General features: G+C 52.2%; 1 protein-coding gene across 1 annotated transcript; it reads left to right on the forward strand.

Annotated features, from left to right (window-relative positions):
• Positions 1-2: 2 nt before the first annotated feature.
• ISG20L2 (interferon stimulated exonuclease gene 20 like 2) lies at positions 3-21,702 on the forward strand. Its single transcript, XM_063947072.1, has 4 exons — positions 3-194; positions 15,611-16,501; positions 17,531-17,731; positions 21,496-21,702. The coding sequence occupies exons 2-4, from the start codon at positions 15,731-15,733 to the stop codon at positions 21,607-21,609; spliced, it is 1,086 nt and encodes a 361-aa protein (XP_063803142.1). The 5' UTR covers positions 3-194; positions 15,611-15,730; the 3' UTR covers positions 21,610-21,702.
• The last annotated feature ends 44 nt before the right edge of the window (positions 21,703-21,746 follow it).

Genomic DNA, 21,746 nt, shown 5'->3' on the forward strand with positions numbered 1-21,746 from the left:
TGGCAGTTGTTTCCGTTAAGCGCCGGGCCCGCCGTGTTGGAGCCGCTCTTCCGAGACTCTTGGCCGCCGGCACCGGAGCTGTACTGCGGGGAGAGGAGGCGTCGGTGGCCCGTTACTGTGTACCGGGCACCTCTCGCTGCGCCTGGGTCACCCGGGAGAGGCTTCCTGGCTGCTGTGTCCGGGCTGCTCCGGCGGTAAGTCCTGGGTAGATGCTAGAATCAAGTGGGCTAAGGGAAACCAACCGTAAGTCCTGTCATGTGGGTGTGTGGCTGAGAGAGGTCCCCCCCCCCCTGCCAGCGCCAGTGTTCCCCAACCAACCCCGTCACCCCTGCCAGCGCAAGTGTTCCCCAACCAACCCCGTCACCCCTGCCAGCGCAAGTGTTCCCCAACCAACCCCGTCACCCCTGCCAGCGCAAGTGTTCCCCAACCAACCCCGCCACCCCTGTCAGCGCCAGTGTCCCCCCCCCCCCCCCTTGCCAGCGCCCCCTCATCTTCCCCTCCCAATGCCACTGTTCCCCCTCATCTTCCCCTCCCAGCGCCACTGTTCCCCCTCATCTTCCCCTCCCAGCGCCAGTGTCCCCTCATCTTCCCCTCCCTGTGCCACTGTTCCCCTTCATCTTCCCCTCCCAGCACCACTGTTCCCCCTCATCTTCCCCTCCCAGCGCCACTGTTCCCCCTCATCTTCCCCTCCCAGCGCCACTGTTCCCCCTCATCTTCCCCTCCCAGCGCCACTGTTCCCCCTCATCTTCCCCTCCCAGCGCCAGTGTCCCCTCATCTTCCCCTCCCTGTGCCACTGTTCCCCTTCATCTTCCCCTCCCAGCACCACTGTTCCCCCTCATCTTCCCCTCCCAGCGCCACTGTTCCCCCTCATCTTCCCCTCCCAGCGCCAGTGTCACCTCATCTTCCCCTCCCAGCGCCACTGTTCCCCCTCATCTTCCCTTCCCAGCGCCAGTGTCCCCTCATCTACCCCTCCCAACGCCACTGTTCCCCCTCATCTTCTCCTCCCAGCGCCAGTGTCCCCTCATCTTCCCCTCCCAGCGCCACTGTTCCCCCTCATCTTCCCCTCCCAGCGCCAGTGTCCCCTCATCTTCCCCTCCCAGCGCCACTGTTCCCCCTCATCTTCCCTTCCCAGCGCCAGTGTCCCCTCCATCTACCCCTCCCAACGCCACTGTTCCCCCTCATCTTCTCCTCCCAGCGCCAGTGTCCCCTCATCTTCCCCTCCCAGCGCCACTGTTCCCCCTCATCTTCCCCTCCCAGCGCCACTGTTCCCCTTCGCCTTCCCCTCCCAGCGCCACTGTTCCCCCTCGCCTTCCCCTCCCAGCGCCACTGTTCCCCCACGCCTTCCCCTCCCAGCGCCAGTGTTCCCCCTCATCTTCCCCTCCCAGCGCCAGTGTCCCCTCATCTTCCCCTCCCAGCGCCACTGTTCCCCCTCATCTTCCCCTCCCAGCGCCACTGTTCCCCCTCATCTTCCCCTCCCAGCGCCACTGTTCCCCCTCATCTTCCCCTCCCAGCGCCACTGTTCCCCCTCATCTTCCCCTCCCAGCGCCACTGTTCCCCCTCATCTTCCCCTCCCAGCGCCACTGTTCCCCCTCATCTTCCCCTCCCAGCGCCACTGTTCCCCCTCATCTTCCCCTCCCAGCGCCACTGTTCCCCCTCATCTTCCGCTCCCAGCGCCACTGTTCCCCCTCATCTTCCCCTCCCAGCGCCAGTGTCACCTCATCTTCCCCTCCCAGCGCCACTGTTCCCCCTCATCTTCCCTTCCCAGCGCCAGTGTCCCCTCATCTACCCCTCCCAACGCCACTGTTCCCCCTCATCTTCTCCTCCCAGCGCCAGTGTCCCCTCATCTTCCCCTCCCAGCGCCACTGTTCCCCCTCAGCTTCCCCTCCCAGCGCCAGTGTCCCCTCATCTTCCCCTCCCAGCGCCACTGTTCCCCCTCATCTTCCCCTCCCAGCGCCACTGTTCCCCCTCATCTTCCCCTCCCAGCGCCACTGTTCCCCCTCATCTTCCGCTCCCAGCGCCACTGTTCCCCCTCATCTTCCCCTCCCAGCGCCAGTGTCACCTCATCTTCCCCTCCCAGCGCCACTGTTCCCCCTCATCTTCCCTTCCCAGCGCCAGTGTCCCCTCATCTACCCCTCCCAACGCCACTGTTCCCCCTCATCTTCTCCTCCCAGCGCCAGTGTCCCCTCATCTTCCCCTCCCAGCGCCACTGTTCCCCCTCATCTTCCCCTCCCAGCGCCAGTGTCCCCTCATCTTCCCCTCCCAGCGCCACTGTTCCCCCTCATCTTCCCTTCCCAGCGCCAGTGTCCCCTCATCTACCCCTCCCAACGCCACTGTTCCCCCTCATCTTCCCCTCCCAGCGCCAGTGTCCCCTCATCTTCCCCTCCCAGCGCCACTGTTCCCCCTCATCTTCCCCTCCCAGCGCCACTGTTCCCCTTCGCCTTCCCCTCCCAGCGCCACTGTTCCCCCTCGCCTTCCCCTCCCAGCGCCAGTGTTCCCCCTCGCCTTCCCCTCCCAGCGCTAGTGTTCCCCCTCGCCTTCCCCTCCCAGCGCCAGTGTTCCCCCTCGCCTTCCCCTCCCAGCGCCAGTGTTCCCCCTCGCCTTCCCCTCCCAGCGCCACTGTTCCCCCTCATCTTCCCCTCCCAGCGCCAGTGTCCCCTCATCTTCCCCTCCCAGCGCCACTGTTCCCCCTCATCTTCCCCTCCCAGCGCCACTGTTCCCCCTCATCTTCCCCTCCCAGCGCCACTGTTCCCCCTCATCTTCCCCTCCCAGCGCCAGTGTCCCCTCATCTTCCCCTCCCAGCGCCAGTGTCCCCTCATCTTCCCCTCCCAGCGCCACTGTTCCCCCTCATCTTCCCCTCCCAGCGCCACTGTTCCCCCTCATCTTCCCCTCCCAGCGCCACTGTTCCCCCTCGCCTTCCCCTCCCAGCGCCCCTGTTCCCCCTCGCCTTCCCCTCCCAGCGCCCCTGTTCCCCCTCGCCTTCCCCTCCCAGCGCCCCTGTTCCCCCTCGCCTTCCCCTCCCAGCGCCCCTGTTCCCCCTCGCCTTCCCCTCCCAGCGCCCCTGTTCCCCCTCGCCTTCCCCTCCCAGCGCCAGTGTTCCCCCTCGCCTTCCCCTCCCAGCGCCAGTGTTCCCCCTCGCCTTCCCCTCCCAGCGCCAGTGTTCCCCCTCGCCTTCCCCTCCCAGCGCCAGTGTTCCCCCTCGCCTTCCCCTCCCAGCGCCAGTGTTCCCCCTCGCCTTCCCCTCCCAGCGCCAGTGTTCCCCCTCGCCTTCCCCTCCCAGCGCCAGTGTTCCCCCTCGCCTTCCCCTCCCAGCGCCAGTGTTCCCCCTCGCCTTCTCCTCCCAGCGCCAGTGTTCCCCCTCGCCTTCCCCTCCCAGCGCCAGTGTTCCCCCTCGCCTTCCCCTCCCAGTGCCAGTGTTCCCCCTCGCCTTCCCCTCCCAGTGTTCCCCCTCGCCTTCCCCTCCCAGTGTTCCCCCTCGCCTTCCCCTCCCAGCGCCAGTGTTCCCCCTAATCTTCCCTTCCCAGTGCCAGTGTTCCCCCCCCCCTCGTCTTCCCCTCCCAGCGCCAGTGTTCACCCCCCCTCGTGTTCCCTCCCAGCGCCAGTGTCCCCCCCCCCCCCGTCTTCCCCTCCCAGCGCCAGTGTTCTCCCCCCCCCCCCCCCCTCGTCTTCCCCTCCCAGCGCCAGTGTTCTACCCCCCCCCCCCTCGTCTTCCCCTCCCAGCGCCAGTGTGATATGGGCAGTACGGATGGTGTAATGGTTAGCAGTTCCGCCTCGCAGCACTGAGGTCATGGGTTCGATTCCCACCATGGCTCTAACTATGTGGAGTTTGTATATTCTCCCCGTACACACTGCAGCGTATGTGTGCGCTATATAAGTAACTGGCAATAAAATAAGAATTTACTCACTGGTAATTCTATTTCTCGTAGTCCGTAGTGGATGCTGGGAACTCCGTAAGGACCATGGGGAATAGACGGGCTTCGCAGGAGACTGGGCACTCTAAAGAAAAGATTAGGTACTATCTGGTGTGCACTGGCTCCTCCCTCTATGCCCCTCCTCCAGACCTCAGTTAGGGAAACTGTGCCCGGAAGAGCTGACATTACAAGGAAAGGATTTTTGGAATCCAGGGTAAGACTCATACCAGCCACACCAATCACACCGTACAACTTGTGATAACCTTACCCTGTTAACAGTATGAACAACAACTGAGCCTCACTCAACGGATGGCTCATAACAATAACCCTTAGTTAAGCAATAACTATATACACTTATTGCAGAAAATCCGCACTTGGGACGGGCGCCCAGCATCCACTACGGACTACGAGAAATAGAATTACCGGTGAGTAAATTCTTTTCTCTGACGTCCTAAGTGGATGCTGGGGACTCCGTCAGGACCATGGGGAATAGCGGCTCCGCAGGAGACAGGGCACAAAATTAAAAGTTTGACCACTAGGTGGTGTGTACTGGCTCCTCCCCCTATGACCCTCCTCCAAGCCTCAGTTAGGTTTTTGTGCCCGTCCGAGCAGGGTGCAATCTAGGTGGCTCTCCTAAAGAGCTGCTTAGAAAAAGTTTGTTAGGTTTTTTATTTTCAGTGAGTCCTGCTGGCAACAGGCTCACTGCAACGAGGGACTTAGGGGAGAAGAAGTGAACTCACCTGCGTGCAGGATGGATTGGCTTCTTAGGCTACTGGACACTAGCTCCAGAGGGACGATCACAGGTACAGCCTGGATGGGTCACCGGAGCCGCGCCGCCGACCCCCTTGCAGATGCCGAAGAGAGAAGAGGTCCAGAAACCGGCGGCTGAAGACTTCTCAGTCTTCATGAGGTAGCGCACAGCACTGCAGCTGTGCGCCATTGCTCTCGGCACACTTCACACCAACGGTCACTGAGGGTACAGGGCGCTGGGGGGGGCGCCCTGGGCAGCAATGAAAGTACCTATTCTGGCTAAAAATACATCACATATAGCCTCTCGGGCTATATGGATGTATTTAACCCCTGCCAGGTTGTCAGAAAAACGGGAGAAGAAGCCCGCCGAAAAGGGGGCGGGGCCTATTCTCCTCAGCACACAGCGCCATTTTCCTACACGGCTCCGCTGCTAGGAAGGCTCCCAGGCTCTCCCCTGCACTGCACTACAGAAACAGGGTAAAAACAGAGAGGGGGGGCACTTATTTGGCGATATTAATAATATTTAAGCTGCTATAAGGGGAACACACTTATTTAAGGTTGTCCCTATATATTTATAGCGCTTGGGTGTGTGCTGGCAAACTCTCCCTCTGTCTCCCCAAAGGGCTAGTGGGGTCCTGTCTTCTATCAGAGCATTCCCTGTGTGTCTGCTGTGTGTCGGTACGTGTGTGTCGACATGTATGAGGACGATGTTGGTGTGGAGGCGGAGTAATTGCCTGTAATGGTGATGTCACCCCCTAGGGAGTCGACACCGGAATGGATGGCTTTGTTTATGGAATTACGTGATAGTGTCAGCACGCTGCAAAAGTCGGTTGACGACATGAGACGGCCGGCAAACCAGTTAGTACCTGTCCAGGCGTCTCAAACACCGTCAGGGGCTGTAAAACGCCCTTTACCTCAGTCGGTCGACACAGACACGGACACGGACACCGAATCTAGTGTCGACGGTGAAGAAACAAACGTATTTTCCAGTAGGGCCACACGTTATATGATCACGGCAATGAAGGAGGCTTTGCATATCTCTGATACTGCAAGTACCACAAAAAGGGGTATTATGTGGGGTGTGAAAAAACTACCTGTAGTTTTTCCTGAATCAGAGGAATTGAATGAAGTGTGTGATGAAGCGTGGGTTACCCCCGATAGAAAACTGCTAATTTCAAAGAAGTTATTGGCGTTATACCCTTTCCCGCCAGAGGTTAGGGCGCGCTGGGAAACACCCCCTAGGGGTAGATAAGGCGCTCACACGCTTATCAAAACAAGTGGCGTTACCGTCTCCAGAAACGGCCGCCCTCAAGGACCCAGCTGATAGGAGGCTGGAGAATACACTAAAAAGTATATACACACATACTGGTGTTATACTGCGACCAGCAATCGCCTCAGCCTGGATGTGCAGTGCTGGGGTGGCTTGGTCGGAATCACTGACTGAAAATATTGATACCCTGGATAGGGACAATATTTTATTGACTATAGAGCATTTAAAGGATGCATTTCTTTATATGCGTGATGCACAGAGGGATATTTGCACTCTGGCATCAAGAGTAAGTGCGATGTCCATATCTGCCAGAAGAAGTTTATGGACGCGACAGTGGTCAGGTGATGCGGATTCCAAACGGCATATGGAAGTATTGCCGTATAAAGGGGAGGAATTATTTGGGGTCGGTTTATCGGATTTGGTGGCCACGGCAACAGCCGGGAAATCCACCTTTTTACCTCAGGTCACCTCCCAGCAGAAAAAGACGCAGTCTTTTCAGCCGCAGTCCTTTCGTTCCTATAAGAACAAGCGGGCAAAAGGACATTCATATCTGCCCCGAGGCAAAGGAAAGGGTAAGAGACTGCAGCAAGCAGCTCCCTCCCAGGAGCAGAAGCCCTCCCCGGCTTCTGCAAAGGCCTCAGCATGACGCTGGGACCTTACAAGCGGACTCAGGGGCGGTGGGGGGTCGCCTCAAGAATTTCAGCGCGCAGTGGGCTCACTCGCAGGTGGACCCCTGGATCCTGCAGGTAGTATCTCAGGGTTACAGGTTGGAATTCGAGACGTCTCCCCCTCGCCGGTTCCTAAAGTCGGCTTTGCCAACGTCTCCCTCCGACAGGGCGACGGTATTGGAAGCCATTCACAAGCTGTATTCTCAGCAGGTGATAGTCAAGGTACCCCTTTTACAACAGGGAAAGGGGTATTACTCCACGCTATTTGTGGTACCGAAGCCGGACGGCTCGGTAAGACCTATTCTAAATCTGAAATCTCTGAACCTGTACATACAAAAATTCAAGTTCAAGATGGAGTCACTCAGAGCAGTGATAGCGAATCTGGAAGAAGGGGACTTTATGGTGTCCTTGGACATCAAGGATGCTTACCTCCATGTCCCAATTTGCCCTTCACACCAAGGGTACCTCAGGTTCGTGGTACAAAACTGTCATTATCGGTTTCAGACGCTGCCGTTTGGATTGTCCACGGTACCCCGGGTCTTTACCAAGGTAATGGCCGAAATGATGATCCTTCTTCGAAGAAAAGGCGTATTAATTATCCCTTAATTAGACGATCTCCTGATAAGGACAAGGTCCAGAGAACAGCTGGAGGTCGGAGTAGCACTAACTCAAGTAGTGCTCCAACCGCACGGGTGGATTCTGAATTTTCCAAAATCCCAACTGATCCCGACGACACGTTTGCTGTTCCTAGGGATGATTCTGGACACTGTTCAGAAAAAGGTGTTTCTTCCGGAGGAGAAAGCCAGGGAGTTATCCGAACTCGTCAGGAACCTCCTAAAACCAGGAAAAGTGTCTGTACATCAATGCACAAGAGTCCTGGGAAAAATGGTGGCTTCTTACGAAGCGATTCCATTCGGCAGATTCCATGCACAAATTTTTCAGTGGGATCTGCTGGACAAGTGGTCCGGATCGCATCTGCAGATGCATCAGCGGATAAACCTGTCGCCAAGGACAAGGGTGTCTCTGCTATGGTGGTTGCAGAGTGCTCATCTGTTAGAGGGCCGCAGATTCGGCATACAGAACTGGGTCCTAGTGACCACGGATGCCAGCCTGAGAGGCTGGGGAGCGGTCACACAGGGAAGAAACTTCCAGGGCGTGTGGTCAAGCCTGGAGACGTCTCTTCACATAAATATACTGGAACTAAGAGCAATCTACAATGCTCTAAGCCTGGCAAAACCTCTGCTTCAGGGTCAGCCGGTGTTGATCCAGTCGGACAACATCACGGCAGTCGCCCACGTAAACAGACAGGGCGGCACAAGAAGCAGGAGGGCAATGGCAGAAGCTGCAAGGATTCTTCGCTGGGCGGAAAATCATGTGATAGCACTGTCAGCAGTGTTCATCCCGGGAGTGGACAACTGGGAAGCAGATTTCCTCAGCAGACACGATCTTCACCCGGGAGAGTGGGGACTTCATCCAGAAGTCTTCCACATGATTGTGGTCCGTTGGGAAAGACCAATGGTGGACATGATGGCGTCCCGCCTCAACAAAAAACTGGACAGGTATTGCGCCAGGTCAAGAGACCCTCAGGCAATAGCTGTGGACGCTCTGGTAACACCATGGGTGTACCAGTCAGTGTATGTGTTCCCTCCTCTGCCTCTCATACCCAAGGTACTGAGAATTATACGGCAAAGGGGAGTAAGAACGATACTCGTGGCTCCGGATTGGCCAAGAAGGACTTGGTACCCGGAACTTCAGGAGATGCTCACGGAAGATCCGTGGCCTCTACCTCTAAGAAGGGACCTGCTTCAGCAGGGACCTTGTCTATTCCAAGACTTACCGCGGCTGCGTTTGACGGCATGGCGGTTGAACGCCGGATTCTAAAGGAAAAAGGCATTCCAGAGGAAGTCATCCCTACCCTGATTAAAGCCAGGAAGGAAGTGACTGCACAACATTATCACCGCATTTGGAGAAAATATGTTGCGTGGTGTGAGGCCAGGAAGGCCCCAACGGAGGAATTTCAACTGGGTCGATACCTACATTTCCTGCAAACAGGATTGTCTATGGGCCTCAAATTGGGGTCCATTAAGGTTAAAATTTCGGCCCTGTCGATTTTCTTCCAGAAAGAATTGGCTTCAGTTCCTGAAGTCCAAACTTTTGCATGGAAAGTAACCATGCTACTGGCCCTGGCTTCGGCCAGGAGAGTGTCAGAATTGGCGGCTTTATCGTACAAAAGCCCATATCTGATTTTCCATTCGGACAGGGCAGAACTGCGGACGCGTCCTCAGTTTCTCCCTAAGGTGGTGTCAGCGTTTCACCTGAACCAGCCTATTGTGGTGCCTGCGGCTACTAGCGATTTGGAGGACTCCAAGTTGCTGGATGTTGTCAGAGCATTAAAAATATATATTTCAAGGACGGCTGGAGTCAGGAAGTCTGACTCGCTGTTTATACTGTATGCACCCAACAAGCTGGGTGCTCCTGCGTCTAAGCAGACGATTGCTCGTTGGATTTGTAGCACAATTCAACTTGCGCATTCTGTGGCAGGCCTGCCACAGCCTAAATCTGTCAATGCCCACTCTACAAGGAAGGTGGGGCTCCTCTTGGGCGGCTGCGTGGGGTCTCGGCATTACAACTCTGCCGAGCAGCTACGTGGTCAGGGGAGAACACGTTTGTAAAATTCTACAAATTTGATACCCTGGCTAAGGAGGACCTGGAGTTCTCTCATTCGGTGCTGCAGAGTCATCCGCACTCTCCCGCCCGTTTGGGAGCTTTGGTATAATCCCCATGGTCCTGACGGAGTCCCCAGCATCCACTTAGGACGTCAGAGAAAATAAGAATTTACTCACCGGTAATTCTATTTCTCGCAGTCCGTAGTGGATGCTGGGCGCCCATCCCAAGTGCGGATTGTCTGCAATAATTGTACATAGTTATTGTTACAAAAATCGGGTTATTATTGTTGGGAGCCATCGTTTCAGAGGCTCTTTTCGGTTATCATACTGTTAACTGGGTTCAGATCACAAGTTGTACGGTGTGATTGGTGTGGCTGGTATGAGTCTTACCCGGGATTCAAAATCCTTCCTTATTGTGTACGCTCGTCTGGGCACAGTATCCTAACTGAGGCTTGGAGGAGGGTCATAGGGGGAGGAGCCAGTACACACCACCTAGTGGTCAAACTTTTAATTTTGTGCCCTGTCTCCTGCGGAGCCGCTATTCCCCATGGTCCTGACGGAGTCCCCAGCATCCACTACGGACTACGAGAAATAGAATTACCGGTGAGTAAATTCTTATTTTCTCTGACGTCCTAGTGGATGCTGGGAACTCCGTAAGGACCATGGGGATTATACCAAAGCTCCCAAACGGGCGGGAGAGTGCGGATGACTCTGCAGCACCGAATGAGCAAACACAAGGTCCTCCTCAGCCAGGGTATCAAACTTGTAGAACTTTGCAAATGTGTTTGAACCCGACCAAGTAGCTGCTCGGCAAAGTTGTAAAGCCGAGACCCCTCGGGCAGCCGCCCAAGAAGAGCCCCCTTCCTTGTGGAATGGGCCTTCACCGATTTTGGATGCGGCAATCCAGCCGCAGAATGAGCCTGCTGAATCGTGCTACAGATCCAGCGAGCAATAGTTTGCTTTGAAGCAGGAGCACCCAGCTTGTTGGGTGCATGCAAGATAAACAGCGAGTCAGTCTTCCTGACTCCAGCCGTTCTGGAAACATATATTTTCAAAGCCCTGACTACGTCCAGCAACTTGGAGTCCTCCAAGTCCCGAGTAGCCGCAGGCACCACAATAGGTTGGTTCAAATGAAACGATGACACCACCTTTGGGAGAAATTGGGGACGAGTCCTCAAATCTGCCATGTCCATATGGAAGATCAGATATGGGCTTTTACATGACAAAGCCGCCAATTCCGACACACGCCTAGCCGATGCTAAGGCCAACAGCATGACCACTTTCCACGTGAGATACTTTAGTTCCACGGTCTTAAGTGGCTCAAACCAGTGGGATTTCAGGAAATCCAACACCACCTTAAGATCCCAGGGCGCCACTGGTGGCACAAAAGGGGGCTGAATATGCAGCACTCCCTTAACAAATGTTTGAACCTCAGGCAGTGAAGCCAGTTCTTTTTGAAAGAAAATGGATAGGGCCGAAATCTGGACCTTTATGGACCCCAATTTTAGGCCCATAGTCACCACTGACTGTAGGAAGTGCAGGAAACGACCCAGTTGGAATTCCTCTGTTAGGGGCCTTCCTGGCCTCACACCAAGCAACATACTTCCGCCATATACGGTGATAATGTTTTTCTGTCACGTCTTTCCTAGCCTTTATCAGCGTAGGAATAACTTCATCCGGAATGCCTTTTTCCGCTAGGATCCGGCGTTCAACCGCCATGCCGTCAAACGCAGCCGCGGTAAGTCTTGGAACAGACAGGGCCCTTGTTGCAGCAGGTCCTGTCTGAGAGGCAGAGGCCATGGGTCCTCTGTGCACATTTCTTGTAGTTCCGGGTACCAAGTCCTTCTTGGCCAGTCCGGAACAATGAGTATTGGTCTTATTCCTTTCTTTCTTACTATTCTCAGTACTTTTGGTATGAGAGGAAGAGGAGGAAACGCATATACCGACTGGTACACCCACGGTGTCACTAGGGCGTCCACAGCTACCGCCTGAGGGTCCCTTGACCTGGCGCAATATCTTTTTAGCTTTTTGTTGAGGAGGGACGCCATCATGTCCACCTGTGGCAGTTCCCATCGGTTTGCAATCAGTTGGAAGACTTCTTGATGAAGTCCCCACTCTCCCGGGTGGAGGTCGTGTTTGCTGAGGAAGTCTGCTTCCCAGTTGTCCACTCCAGGAATGAACACTGCTGACCGTGCTTGCATGTGATTCTCCGCCCATCGAAGAATCTTTGTGGCTTCCGCTATTGCCATCCTGCTTCTTGTGCTGCCCTGGTGGTTTACATGGGCGACCGCCGTGATGTTGTCTGACTGAATTAGCACTGGTCGGTTTCGAAGCAGGGGCTCTGCTTGACTCAGGGCGTTGTAAATGGCCCTTAGTTCCAGTATATTTATGTGTAGAGAAGTCTCCAGACTTGACCACAGCCCTTGGAAGTTTCTTCCCTGAGTGACTGCCCCCCACCCTCGGAGGCTTGCATCCGTGGTCACCAGGACCTAGTCCTGTATGCCGAACCTGCGGCCCTCGAGAAGGTGAGCACTCTGCAGCCACCACAGAAGAGACACCCTGGCCCTTGGGGACAGGGTGATCAGCTGATGCATCTGAAGATGCGATCCGGACCACTTGTCCAACAGATCCCACTGAAAGATCCTCGCATGGAACCTGCCGATCTTTCACAGGACTCGCGTGCAGTGATGCACCGATACCTGTTTTGGTTTCAGGAGGTCCCTGACCAGAGATGCTAATTTCTGGGCCTTCTCCTCCGGGAGAAACACCTTCTTCTGTTCTGTGTCCAGAATCATACCCAGGAAATGCAGACGCGTCGTAGGAATCGGCTGCGACTTTGGAACTTTCAGAATCCAGCCGTGCTGTTGCAACACTTTTAGAGAGAGTGCTACGCTGATCAACAACTGCTCCCTGGATCTCGCCTTTATGAGGAGATCGTCCAAGTACGGGATAATTTGTAACCCCCTTCTGCCGAAGGAGTATCATCATTTCGGCCATTACCTTGGTAAATATTCTCGGTGCCGTGGACAGGCCAAACGGCAACGTCTGGAATTGATAATGACAGTCCTGTACCACAAATCTGAGGTACTCCTGGTGAGGTGGATAAATGGGGACATGCAAGTAAGCATCTTTGATGTCCAGCGACACCATAAAATCCCCCTCTTCCAGGCTTGCAATAACCGCTCTGATCGATTTCCATTTTGAACTTGAATTTCTTTATATAAGTGTTCAAGGATTTTAAATTCAGAATGGGTCTCACCGAACCGTCCGGTTTCGGTACCACAAACATTGTGGAATAGTAACCCCTTCCCTGTTGAAGGAGGGGGACCCTGACAATCACTTGCTGGAGGTACAGCTTGTGAATTGCCGCCAGCACTACCTCCCTTTCCATGGGGAAAGCTGGCAAGGCTGATTTGAGGTAACGGTGGGGGGGGGGGTCGCTTCGAATTCTAGCTTGTATCCATGAGATACAATTTGTATAGCCCAGAGATCCACCTGTGAGCGAACCCACTGGCTGCTGAAGTTTCGGAGATGCGCCCCCACCGCACCTGGCTCCGCCTGTGGAGCCCCAACGTCATGCGGTGGACTTAGTGGAAGCAGGGGAGGACTTTTGTTTCTGGGAACTGGCTGCATGGTGCAGCTTCTTACCTCTACCCTTGCCTCTGGCAAGAAAGGATGCGCCCCTGACTCTCTTGCCTTTCTGGGAACGAAAGGACTGCATTTGATAATATGGTGCTTTCTTAGGCTGTGAGGAAACGTGAGGCAAGAAAGTCGACTTTCCAGCTGTCGCTGTAGACACGAGGTCCGACAGACCGTCCCCAAACAATTCCTCACCCTTATAAGGCAAAACCTCCATGTGTTTTTTAGAATCGGCATCTCCTGTCCATTGCCGAGTCCATAAGACCCTCCTGGCAGAAATGGACATAGCATTAATTCTAGAGCCCAGCAGGCAAATGTCCCTCTGAGCATCCCGCATATATAAGTCGACGTCTTTGATATGGCCCAGGGTTAGCAAAACAGTATCTCTGTCGAGGGAATCTATGTCGTCTAACAGAGTATCTGTTCACGCTGCTATAGCACTACACATCCAGGCTGAAGCAATAGCAGGTCTCAGTAGAGTACCAGAGTGTGTATACACTGACTTCAGAATAGCTTCCTGCTTTCTATCCGCAGGCTCCTTTAGGGCGGCCGTATCCTGAGACGGCAGGGCCACCTTTTTAGATAAGCGTGTCAGCGCCTTGTCCACCCTAGGGGATGTTTCCCAACGTAACCTGACCGTTGGCGGGAAAGGGTACGCCATCAGTAACCTCTTAGAAATCACTAATTTCTTATCAGGGGAACTCCACGCTTCTTCACACAATTCATTTAATTCATCAGATGGGGGAAAAGTCACTGGCTGCTTTTTCTCCCCAAACATATAAACCCTCTTGGTATTAACCGGGTTACTCTCAGAAATGTGTAATACATCTTTCATTGCAATAATCATGTAACGGATAGCCTTGGTCATTTTAGACTGTAAATGTGCCTCATCATCGTCGACACTGGAGTCGGACTCCGTGTCGGCATCTGTGTCAACCATCTGAGATAGAGGGCGTTTATGAGCCCCTGACGGTTTCTGAGTCGCCTGGGCAGGTGCGGGTTGAGACACCGGCTGTCCCAAGGCTGCAGCGTCATCAAACCTTTTATGTAAGGAGTTTACATTGGATGGATATGTGGAAGGTCTTAAATGACAATCGGGTGTCGGCCCCGACGGGGGCGATACCACACTTATCTGCCCTTGCTCCGCCTCCACGTAACCTTCCTCGTCAAACATGTCGACACAGCCGTACCGACACACCGCACACACACGGAATGCTCAGACTGAGGACAGGACCCCACAAAGTCCTTTGGGGAGACAGGGAGAGAGTATGCCAGCACACACCACAGCGCTATATAACACAGGGATTTTCACTGCTAATAAGTGATTTACCCAATAGCTGCTTTTTTTTGTATTGTTTTGCGCCTAAATTTATGTGCCCCCCCCCCCTCTCTTTTTAACCCGTCTTGTACCTGGATACTGCAGGGGAGAGCCTGGGGAGCTGCTTCCAGCGGAGCTGTGAAGGGAAAATGGCGCTGGTGTGCTGAGGAAGAAGGCCCCGCCCCCTCAGTGGCGGGCTTCTCTCCCGCTTTCCATGTAAAAAAATGGCGGGGTTTTTTACATATATACAGTGCTAGACTGTATATATGTGTGTTTTTATGCCAAAGGTACTTCAATTGCAGCCCAGGGCGCCCCCCCCCCCCCCCAGCGCCCTGCACCCTACAGTGACCAGAGTGTGTAAGTGTGCTGGGAGCAATGGCGCACAGCTGCGGTGCTATGCGCTACCTTAATGAAGACAGGAGTCTTCAGCCGCCGATTTCGTCGTCTTCAAGCTTCTGTTCTTCTGGCTCTGCAAGGGGGACGGCGGCGCGGCTCCGGGAACGGACGATCGAGGTCAGGCCCTGTGTTCGAACCCTCTGGAGCTAATGGTGTCCAGTAGCCTAAGAAGCACAAACTAGCTGCAAGCAGGTAGGTTTGCTTCTCTCCCCTTAGTCCCACGTAGCAGTGAGTCTGTTGCCAGCAGATCTCACTGAAAAGAAAAAAACCTAAAATACTTTCTTTACTAGTAAGCTCAGGAGAGCCCACTAGGAGCACCCAGCTCTGGCCGGGCACATATTCTAACTGAGGTCTGGAGGAGGGGCATAGAGGGAGGAGCCAGTGCACACCAGATAGTACTTAATCTTTCTTTAGAGTGCCCAGTCTCCTGCGGAGCCCGTCTATTCCCCATGGTCCTTACGGAGTTCCCAGCATCCACTAGGACGTCAGAGAAATAATAACCTCACCCACCCTGCCAGTGTGCCCCCCCCCCCCCCCCTTGCCTGCACCAGTGTGGCCCCCATCTCCCCCCTGCCAGCACCAGTATGCAGCACCAGGGCCCTGATCGCAGGCTTCCAATCTATAGGGGAATAGAGGCGCATCCCAGTAATGGGAGGATCTCTATTCTTCATCTGGACACAGAAGTTCAGAATGGTGGGGAGCGATAATAATTATAGTGCTGTGGCACCATGCGCAGTCCCTGTCGCCTGTCCCTCCACACCCGATGGGAGCCGATGGGCTCCTTCTGCTGTGGCAGACAGATGGGACAAGTTTGCGGCCAGGGGAGTAGGGGGGATCCTACAGCACTGGCCACACTGCCTAGAACCCCGGCAAATAACGGGTCATAAATTGTAGTTTGAATATAAATTAGTGTCCTAAACAATGTATGTAGGATCTGCCTTAAGTGATCTATGATCATGGACTGACTGTTAATATTGATGTCTTTTCCTTTCTAGGTGATGACGTCGCCTCTCTTTCCAGCTCAGGGATAATTGCCTATGTGTCTTTTTAGATCAGGACTTGCACACATGTTAATCTATTTCTCCTTGTGTGATTGGAAGCTGTTGTAACCCGTCATGGCCGACCTAGTTATAAACCTGGACTGGTCTTCCGGTCATCCTAGCGGACGGGCCGATCAAGGAAACAGCAAACACCAGCGCTTTATTAAAAGGAGGAGATACTTGGAAAATAAGGGGTTCCTGAAACAGAAGCAGTTGCCATACAAGCCGCAGAACCGGAACTCTAGTCACCAGCAGTCCTGGGACCGGCATAAGAAAAAGGGTCAACTGGATGGTAGCACCGTGAGGACGGCCAACAATGCATTCCACACAAAGGCTTCTCAACGGCAGGGAGAGTCCACTACACCTCACCGTACTGTGTCCATGGGTGCACCGTACCAGTCTGGCACGCTCAGTGTCAGCATAAGCTCTGGTCCAAAGCATTCTTGCGTGGCCCCTCATACTTCAGCAGTGGCACCATTCAAGGGCCAAGGCCCTCCCCAACCAAACGCCGCTAATGGGCGAGCCCATGACACCAAAAAGCTTTCAAAGATTTTTCATCCGGTACCGAGCTCCAGCCTGCTGAGCGAATTTGAAAGCGGCATAGCTCCAGCTCCCTCTGTGTCCAGTTACAAAATGGTGGCCATCGACTGTGAAATGGTGGGCACTGGACTCAAAGGACGGAACAGCGATCTGGCACGGTGCAGCATTGTGAACTACCAGGGGGATGTGGTGTTCGACAAGTACGTTAAACCGGCTAATCCTGTCACCGATTACAGGACCAGGTGGAGCGGAATAAGGAAGGAACACTTGATAAATGCCACTCCGTTTGCCGTGGCACAAAAGGAGGTGAGAGGGGGTGTAGTCCCTTAATACATCTACACAACCTTTACCTATGTATGAAATATAGGAAATAAGAAACCAGGTTGATGATCCTGTGCGCAAGATGGTCACTAGATTTAAAGCGGCAATTTGTTTTAAACAAGTTGCCATTTTAAATCTAGGGACTACAGTTCCTGGCTCTCACAGATCTCGAGGGTATTACATTTGGCCCAAAGAAGGAGGACCCTGTCTGCGGGGGCTTACATGCTAACCGGAGGGGTGAACAGTTAAAGGGTGAAGCACAGGGGAGGAGAGGAAAGAGGGCTGGTAGGCTCTACTGGAAAAAGTTTTGAGTGATGTTTGATACTGGGCCGAAAGACTTACGAAGGGGAGAGTTCCAGTGGAGGGGGGCAGAGCAGGAGAAATTTTGGATATGGGTGTGAGAGAAGGTGATCAGGAGGGAGCAGAGGTGGTTGCAGGTGGAAGTGGGGACAGAAGAGGAAGGATAGGGGGGAGTTTAGGATGACCCCAGACATGGGACTTGGGGAACAGCTAAGAGAGAGGTGTTACCTACAAGAAGAGATTGGTTGGAGATGGTGAGGGAAGGTTTGGTCTTGTTTAATGTGAGAAAACGCTGGGACTCCCAGGATGGGGTGTCGGAAAGAGACTAGCAGGGTTGAGGGGAGAGGCCATTGGAGGAAAGGATATTTGTGTCATCAGCATGATGTTGCTAGGCATGAGGTAGGTTTACAAGAATGGCGGTGGAGAAGTGGCCATTGGCCTTAGCAGTGAGATAGTCATTGGTGACCTTCGTCAGGGCGGTCTCAGTATCTGGGTATAACTGATTTATAGAGGTAATGGGAGATGTTCAAATATAAAGAGAGGTTTGAAAAATTAAATTTTGTATTTTTGGGGGAAAACACCTTAGGCAATTTAATGAATATTAATAAATTCAAGCTTCATATTCACAATTTTCTTTCTTATAGTTACTGTCTATGAGCTGCTTGTGGGAGGAAGTTCAAAAACTCTAATTTTTTGTTGTTGCTGATCCCGCAGATCTTAAAAATCCTTAATGGTAAGATAGTGATCGGCCACGCCATCCAAAACGATTACAAGGCCATAGGGTACTTCCACCCCAAGGAGATGACGCGAGATACGTCGAAGATCCCGCAGCTGAACCGCAAGGCAGGCTTCCAGGAGAAGGAGATTGCGTCTCTCAAACGCCTAGCCAAAGAGTTGCTACACAAAAACATCCAGGTAATGCCGCCGCCTCCTATCCTTATGACCTTCTGGGATGTTTTACAGGTTCATCACGGTGCTGGTAAAACTGATAAATAGTAAAAAAGTCAACCTACAAGCGCACACAATATAGTTGCACAATTTGATTGAGTGGTATAGAAGTTTTTTAGGTTGTATGGGACAGCAATCAAATCCAATCAAAAGTATATGCAATCAGATTGGCGTTTTTTTTTCTTTATCTTCCTGCTACATGTTCACTGATCAATCACGATTTTGTAGATTGTATATTTTCTCTTTCATCCACGTGGGGACACTGGAGGTAATTAAACTGGGGTATAGAGATGTGGTTAGTGGGAGCTGGCACTAATTAATTTAGAAGTGTGGAGCTCCTCCCCCTCTACTACCCATCAGCCCCCAGTTTGTAAATTGTGCCCTACAGCACGCAATGTAGTTGCATAATTTGAATAAGTGGTATAGAAGTTTTTTTAGGTTGTATGGGACATGGAATCAAATCCAATCAAAAGTATACGCAGTCAGATTGGAGTTTTTTTAATTTTTTCTTTATCTTCCTGTTACATGTTCACCGATCAATGGCCCTCATTCCGAGTTGTTCGCTCGGTAAAAATCTTCGCATCGCAGCGATTTTCCGCTTAATGCGTATGCGCAATGTCCGCACTGCGACTGCGCAAAGTAAATTTGCTATGCACTTAGTAATTTTACTCACGGCTTTTTCATCGTTCTGGCGATCGTAATGTGATTGACAGGAAATGGGTGTTACTGGGCGGAAACAGGCCGTTTTATGGGCGTGTGGGAAAAAACGCTACCGTTTCCGGAAAAAACGCAGGAGTGGCCGGAGAAACGGAGGAGTGTCTGGGCGAACGCTGGGTGTGTTTGTGACGTCAAACCAGGAACGACAAGCACTAAACTGATCGCAGATGCCGAGTAAGTCTGAAGCTACTCAGAAACTGCTACGAGGTGTGTAATCGCAATATTGCGATTACTTCGTTCGCAATTTTAAGATGCTAAGATTCACTCCCAGTAGGCGGCGGCTTAGCGTGAGCAACTCTGCTAAAATCGCCTTGCGAGCGAACAACTCGGAATGACCTCCAATGTCACTTTTGTAGATTGTATATCATTACAGCCCCACACACACACACATTTTTATTTCACGAAGATCAAATTTTCCATCACATCCAATATGGATTGTATGCGGTCTGATTGTACCATTACATTTCCCACCCACTCTGAGATATTTCTGGACCATTCAGAATCCTTGACAGTGTAATGTGTGTGTGTGTGTGTGTGTGTCTGTGGACTCTGTTACTTGTGCAATTCCTCATTGCGGTGAGTGTAAAGGGCATGTTTATTTTATCTTTACTACCAATTGCATCGCACGACCAAAAAGTTTTACAGCAGTATAAATAGGGATAATTGGAACAGAGGGTCGGCTCTGTGTAGATAAAATAGTGTTCACTCTAGCGGGGCGCTGCACCCCTGCCCCTTTTCTGAGTGTCAGAATGCGCCCTGCCTATTTGTGCCCGCCCTGCTGATTACTAAAGGACTGGCGCACTGAAACTCCTCCCGCCGCGCTGCCACTCCTCTCGCAGCGCTGTCGCTCCTCCCTGCCACGCTGGCACTCCTCCCCGCTACGCTGCCACTGCTCCCGCCGTGCTGCCACGCCTCCCTGCCGCTGCCTCAGGCTTGTCGTGCTCACAGCTCTCGGGTCTCGGCAATACTGTAGGCTGCTGTTGAGATGAGGAGGGCTGGGTTTTCCTCTCCCGCCGAGGCAAACCCAGCCCTCCTCTGTGTACATGACCCTATAAAAGAGGACGCCGGGGAGGATCAGTGTGGCGGCCATTTTCATCCAGCTCCGCGGTGTGTGAGGGGGGGACCAGTGCGATCACTCCCGCAGCATCAGCCCCCGGTAAGTTGAATTGACACAAGACTAGTGCTGCCAGACTAAGCTATTTATCCTACTGTACATAGGTTGCCTGGTGCCCCTTTAGTTGTAATCTGGCAGCACTCAACTAATCTTATAGTTTAATGAACTATATAAACCTTATTGAGACACTTCAGAAATAAACTGGCAGCACATGAATGTTATATAAACCAACCTGGGACACCTTCGCTTCAATCTGACAGCACATTTAAAATACGATGTGCTGCCAGTTTAATTCTGAAGTGTCTCAATAGGGTTTATATAGCAACACGTGCTGCCAGTTTGAGACACTTCAGAAATAAACTGGCAGCACGTGTTGCTATATAAACCCTATTGAGACACTTCAGAAATAATCAGGTTTATATAGCAACATGTGCTGCCAGTTTAATTCTGAAGTGTCTCAATAGGATTTATATAGTTTAATAAACTATGTAAACCCTATTGAGACACTTCAGAAATAAACTGGCAGCACATAAATGCTATATAAACCATTCTGGGACACCTTCGCTTCAATCTGACGGCACATTTAAACTTAAAATGTGCTGTCAGATTGAAGCGAATGTGTCCCGGGATGGTTTATAAGATACAGTGTGCTGCCAGTTTAAGACACCTGCATACATATTACAGTATGTACATACTTTTGCCCTTCTAAATTAAAATGTGCCCTCCCGATTTAAAAATGTGCCCTCCCCAAGGTCAGCACCCTGCCCTAAAAAAATTCTAGAGTGAATACTAGATAAAACCTTCACCAGGAGGAGGCTTACACCTCTTTGGCCTGGTTTATTCGTAGGAATCATTCTATCCAACCAAATAAACTGTTATTTTGTTTTTAAAGGACTTACCAGTGTCTATTTTTAGTAAAAATATTGAATTAGAATTGAATTGGTCATCAATTTTCTGTGGAATACCAAACAAAAATCACACCAAAAAAATCCATTCAGAAATGTATTTGTCTGGGGTGCCAGGAGGGGGTACGTTAAATCAAAGTCTTGGGAAGTTATAGAGACATTATATATATTTTTTCTTTTTAACTTTTATATATTTCACCATCAGATCTTTAGGGATCATCGGAGGTTGCGCTGGTTTCGCTTAACTGTTCTCACTATTGGAGCCATTTATATTTGATTTTCTCAGTAACTGCAGTCATTGTTGGGTCTGCATTAATGAAATAGCAATGCATCGTTTGGGCGTCTGAGTGGTGGCAAGCAGTGACCCGCCCACCTGGAGGAAATCCCTGGTGATGTCACACAGTGACATCATTGGGATTTCCTGTTGCAGTGCAGGAGCGCTCTTGGAGCGATAGTATTCTACAAGGTGTTTGTAAAGATCGTGTTTACCAGTGAGGGAAATGGACACGATGGGCGGTATTCAATTCTTTCCGCCCCCTTCCACGCCCGTTCTGTTTCTGCTAATGGGTGTGGTATCATCTTTTCAACCCGCTACCCCCGAGGTAGTGAGGCGTTCTAACCCTTTACTCAACTAAACCTGATAACTATGGGTACAAGATACGTGATAACGGGGATCACTTTAGAAAGGAGTCTGGGCGTGATATATCATTTGAATACCGCCCCATTGCTGCACCGGATAATCCGCTACAACACAGACTTATCTCCATTATGACGTTTTAAAGCAACTGCATGTGATATGGGTAATCGATACATGGGACAAATAGTACTACTTTTTTTTTTCCAATGAGCTAACGATCTAATTAAATGTGAATACACACAGGAGCAACAGGGAAAGCATGCGTAATTTGCATGTGAACGCAACGCTTACGGTACAGGTGAGTGGCTTTATTTACCGCTGTTTTGCGTGAAATTCAGTATTCTTTGTTCACGTGTAGACCGGCAGGGCTGGCCATTCCTCCGTAGAAGACGCAAAGACCACCATGGAGCTGTACCGGATAGTAGAGGCCGAGTGTGAGCGAGAGCTGGCGGCCGGCAGAGTCCCGCAGTGATACCCAGAGTTCCAGAGTTTTATTACTGCAGCGGTTTGTTTTGTACTGCTTCTACTTTTATGGAATAAAAAAAAAACAGATTGGGCGGCTTTACTTATTGTATGGCGTTTGTTTTGTTTCTTTAGCTTTTACAGGGA

This window comes from Pseudophryne corroboree, chromosome 12, assembly GCF_028390025.1.
Source record: "Pseudophryne corroboree isolate aPseCor3 chromosome 12, aPseCor3.hap2, whole genome shotgun sequence".
Taxonomy (NCBI): domain Eukaryota; kingdom Metazoa; phylum Chordata; class Amphibia; order Anura; family Myobatrachidae; genus Pseudophryne; species Pseudophryne corroboree.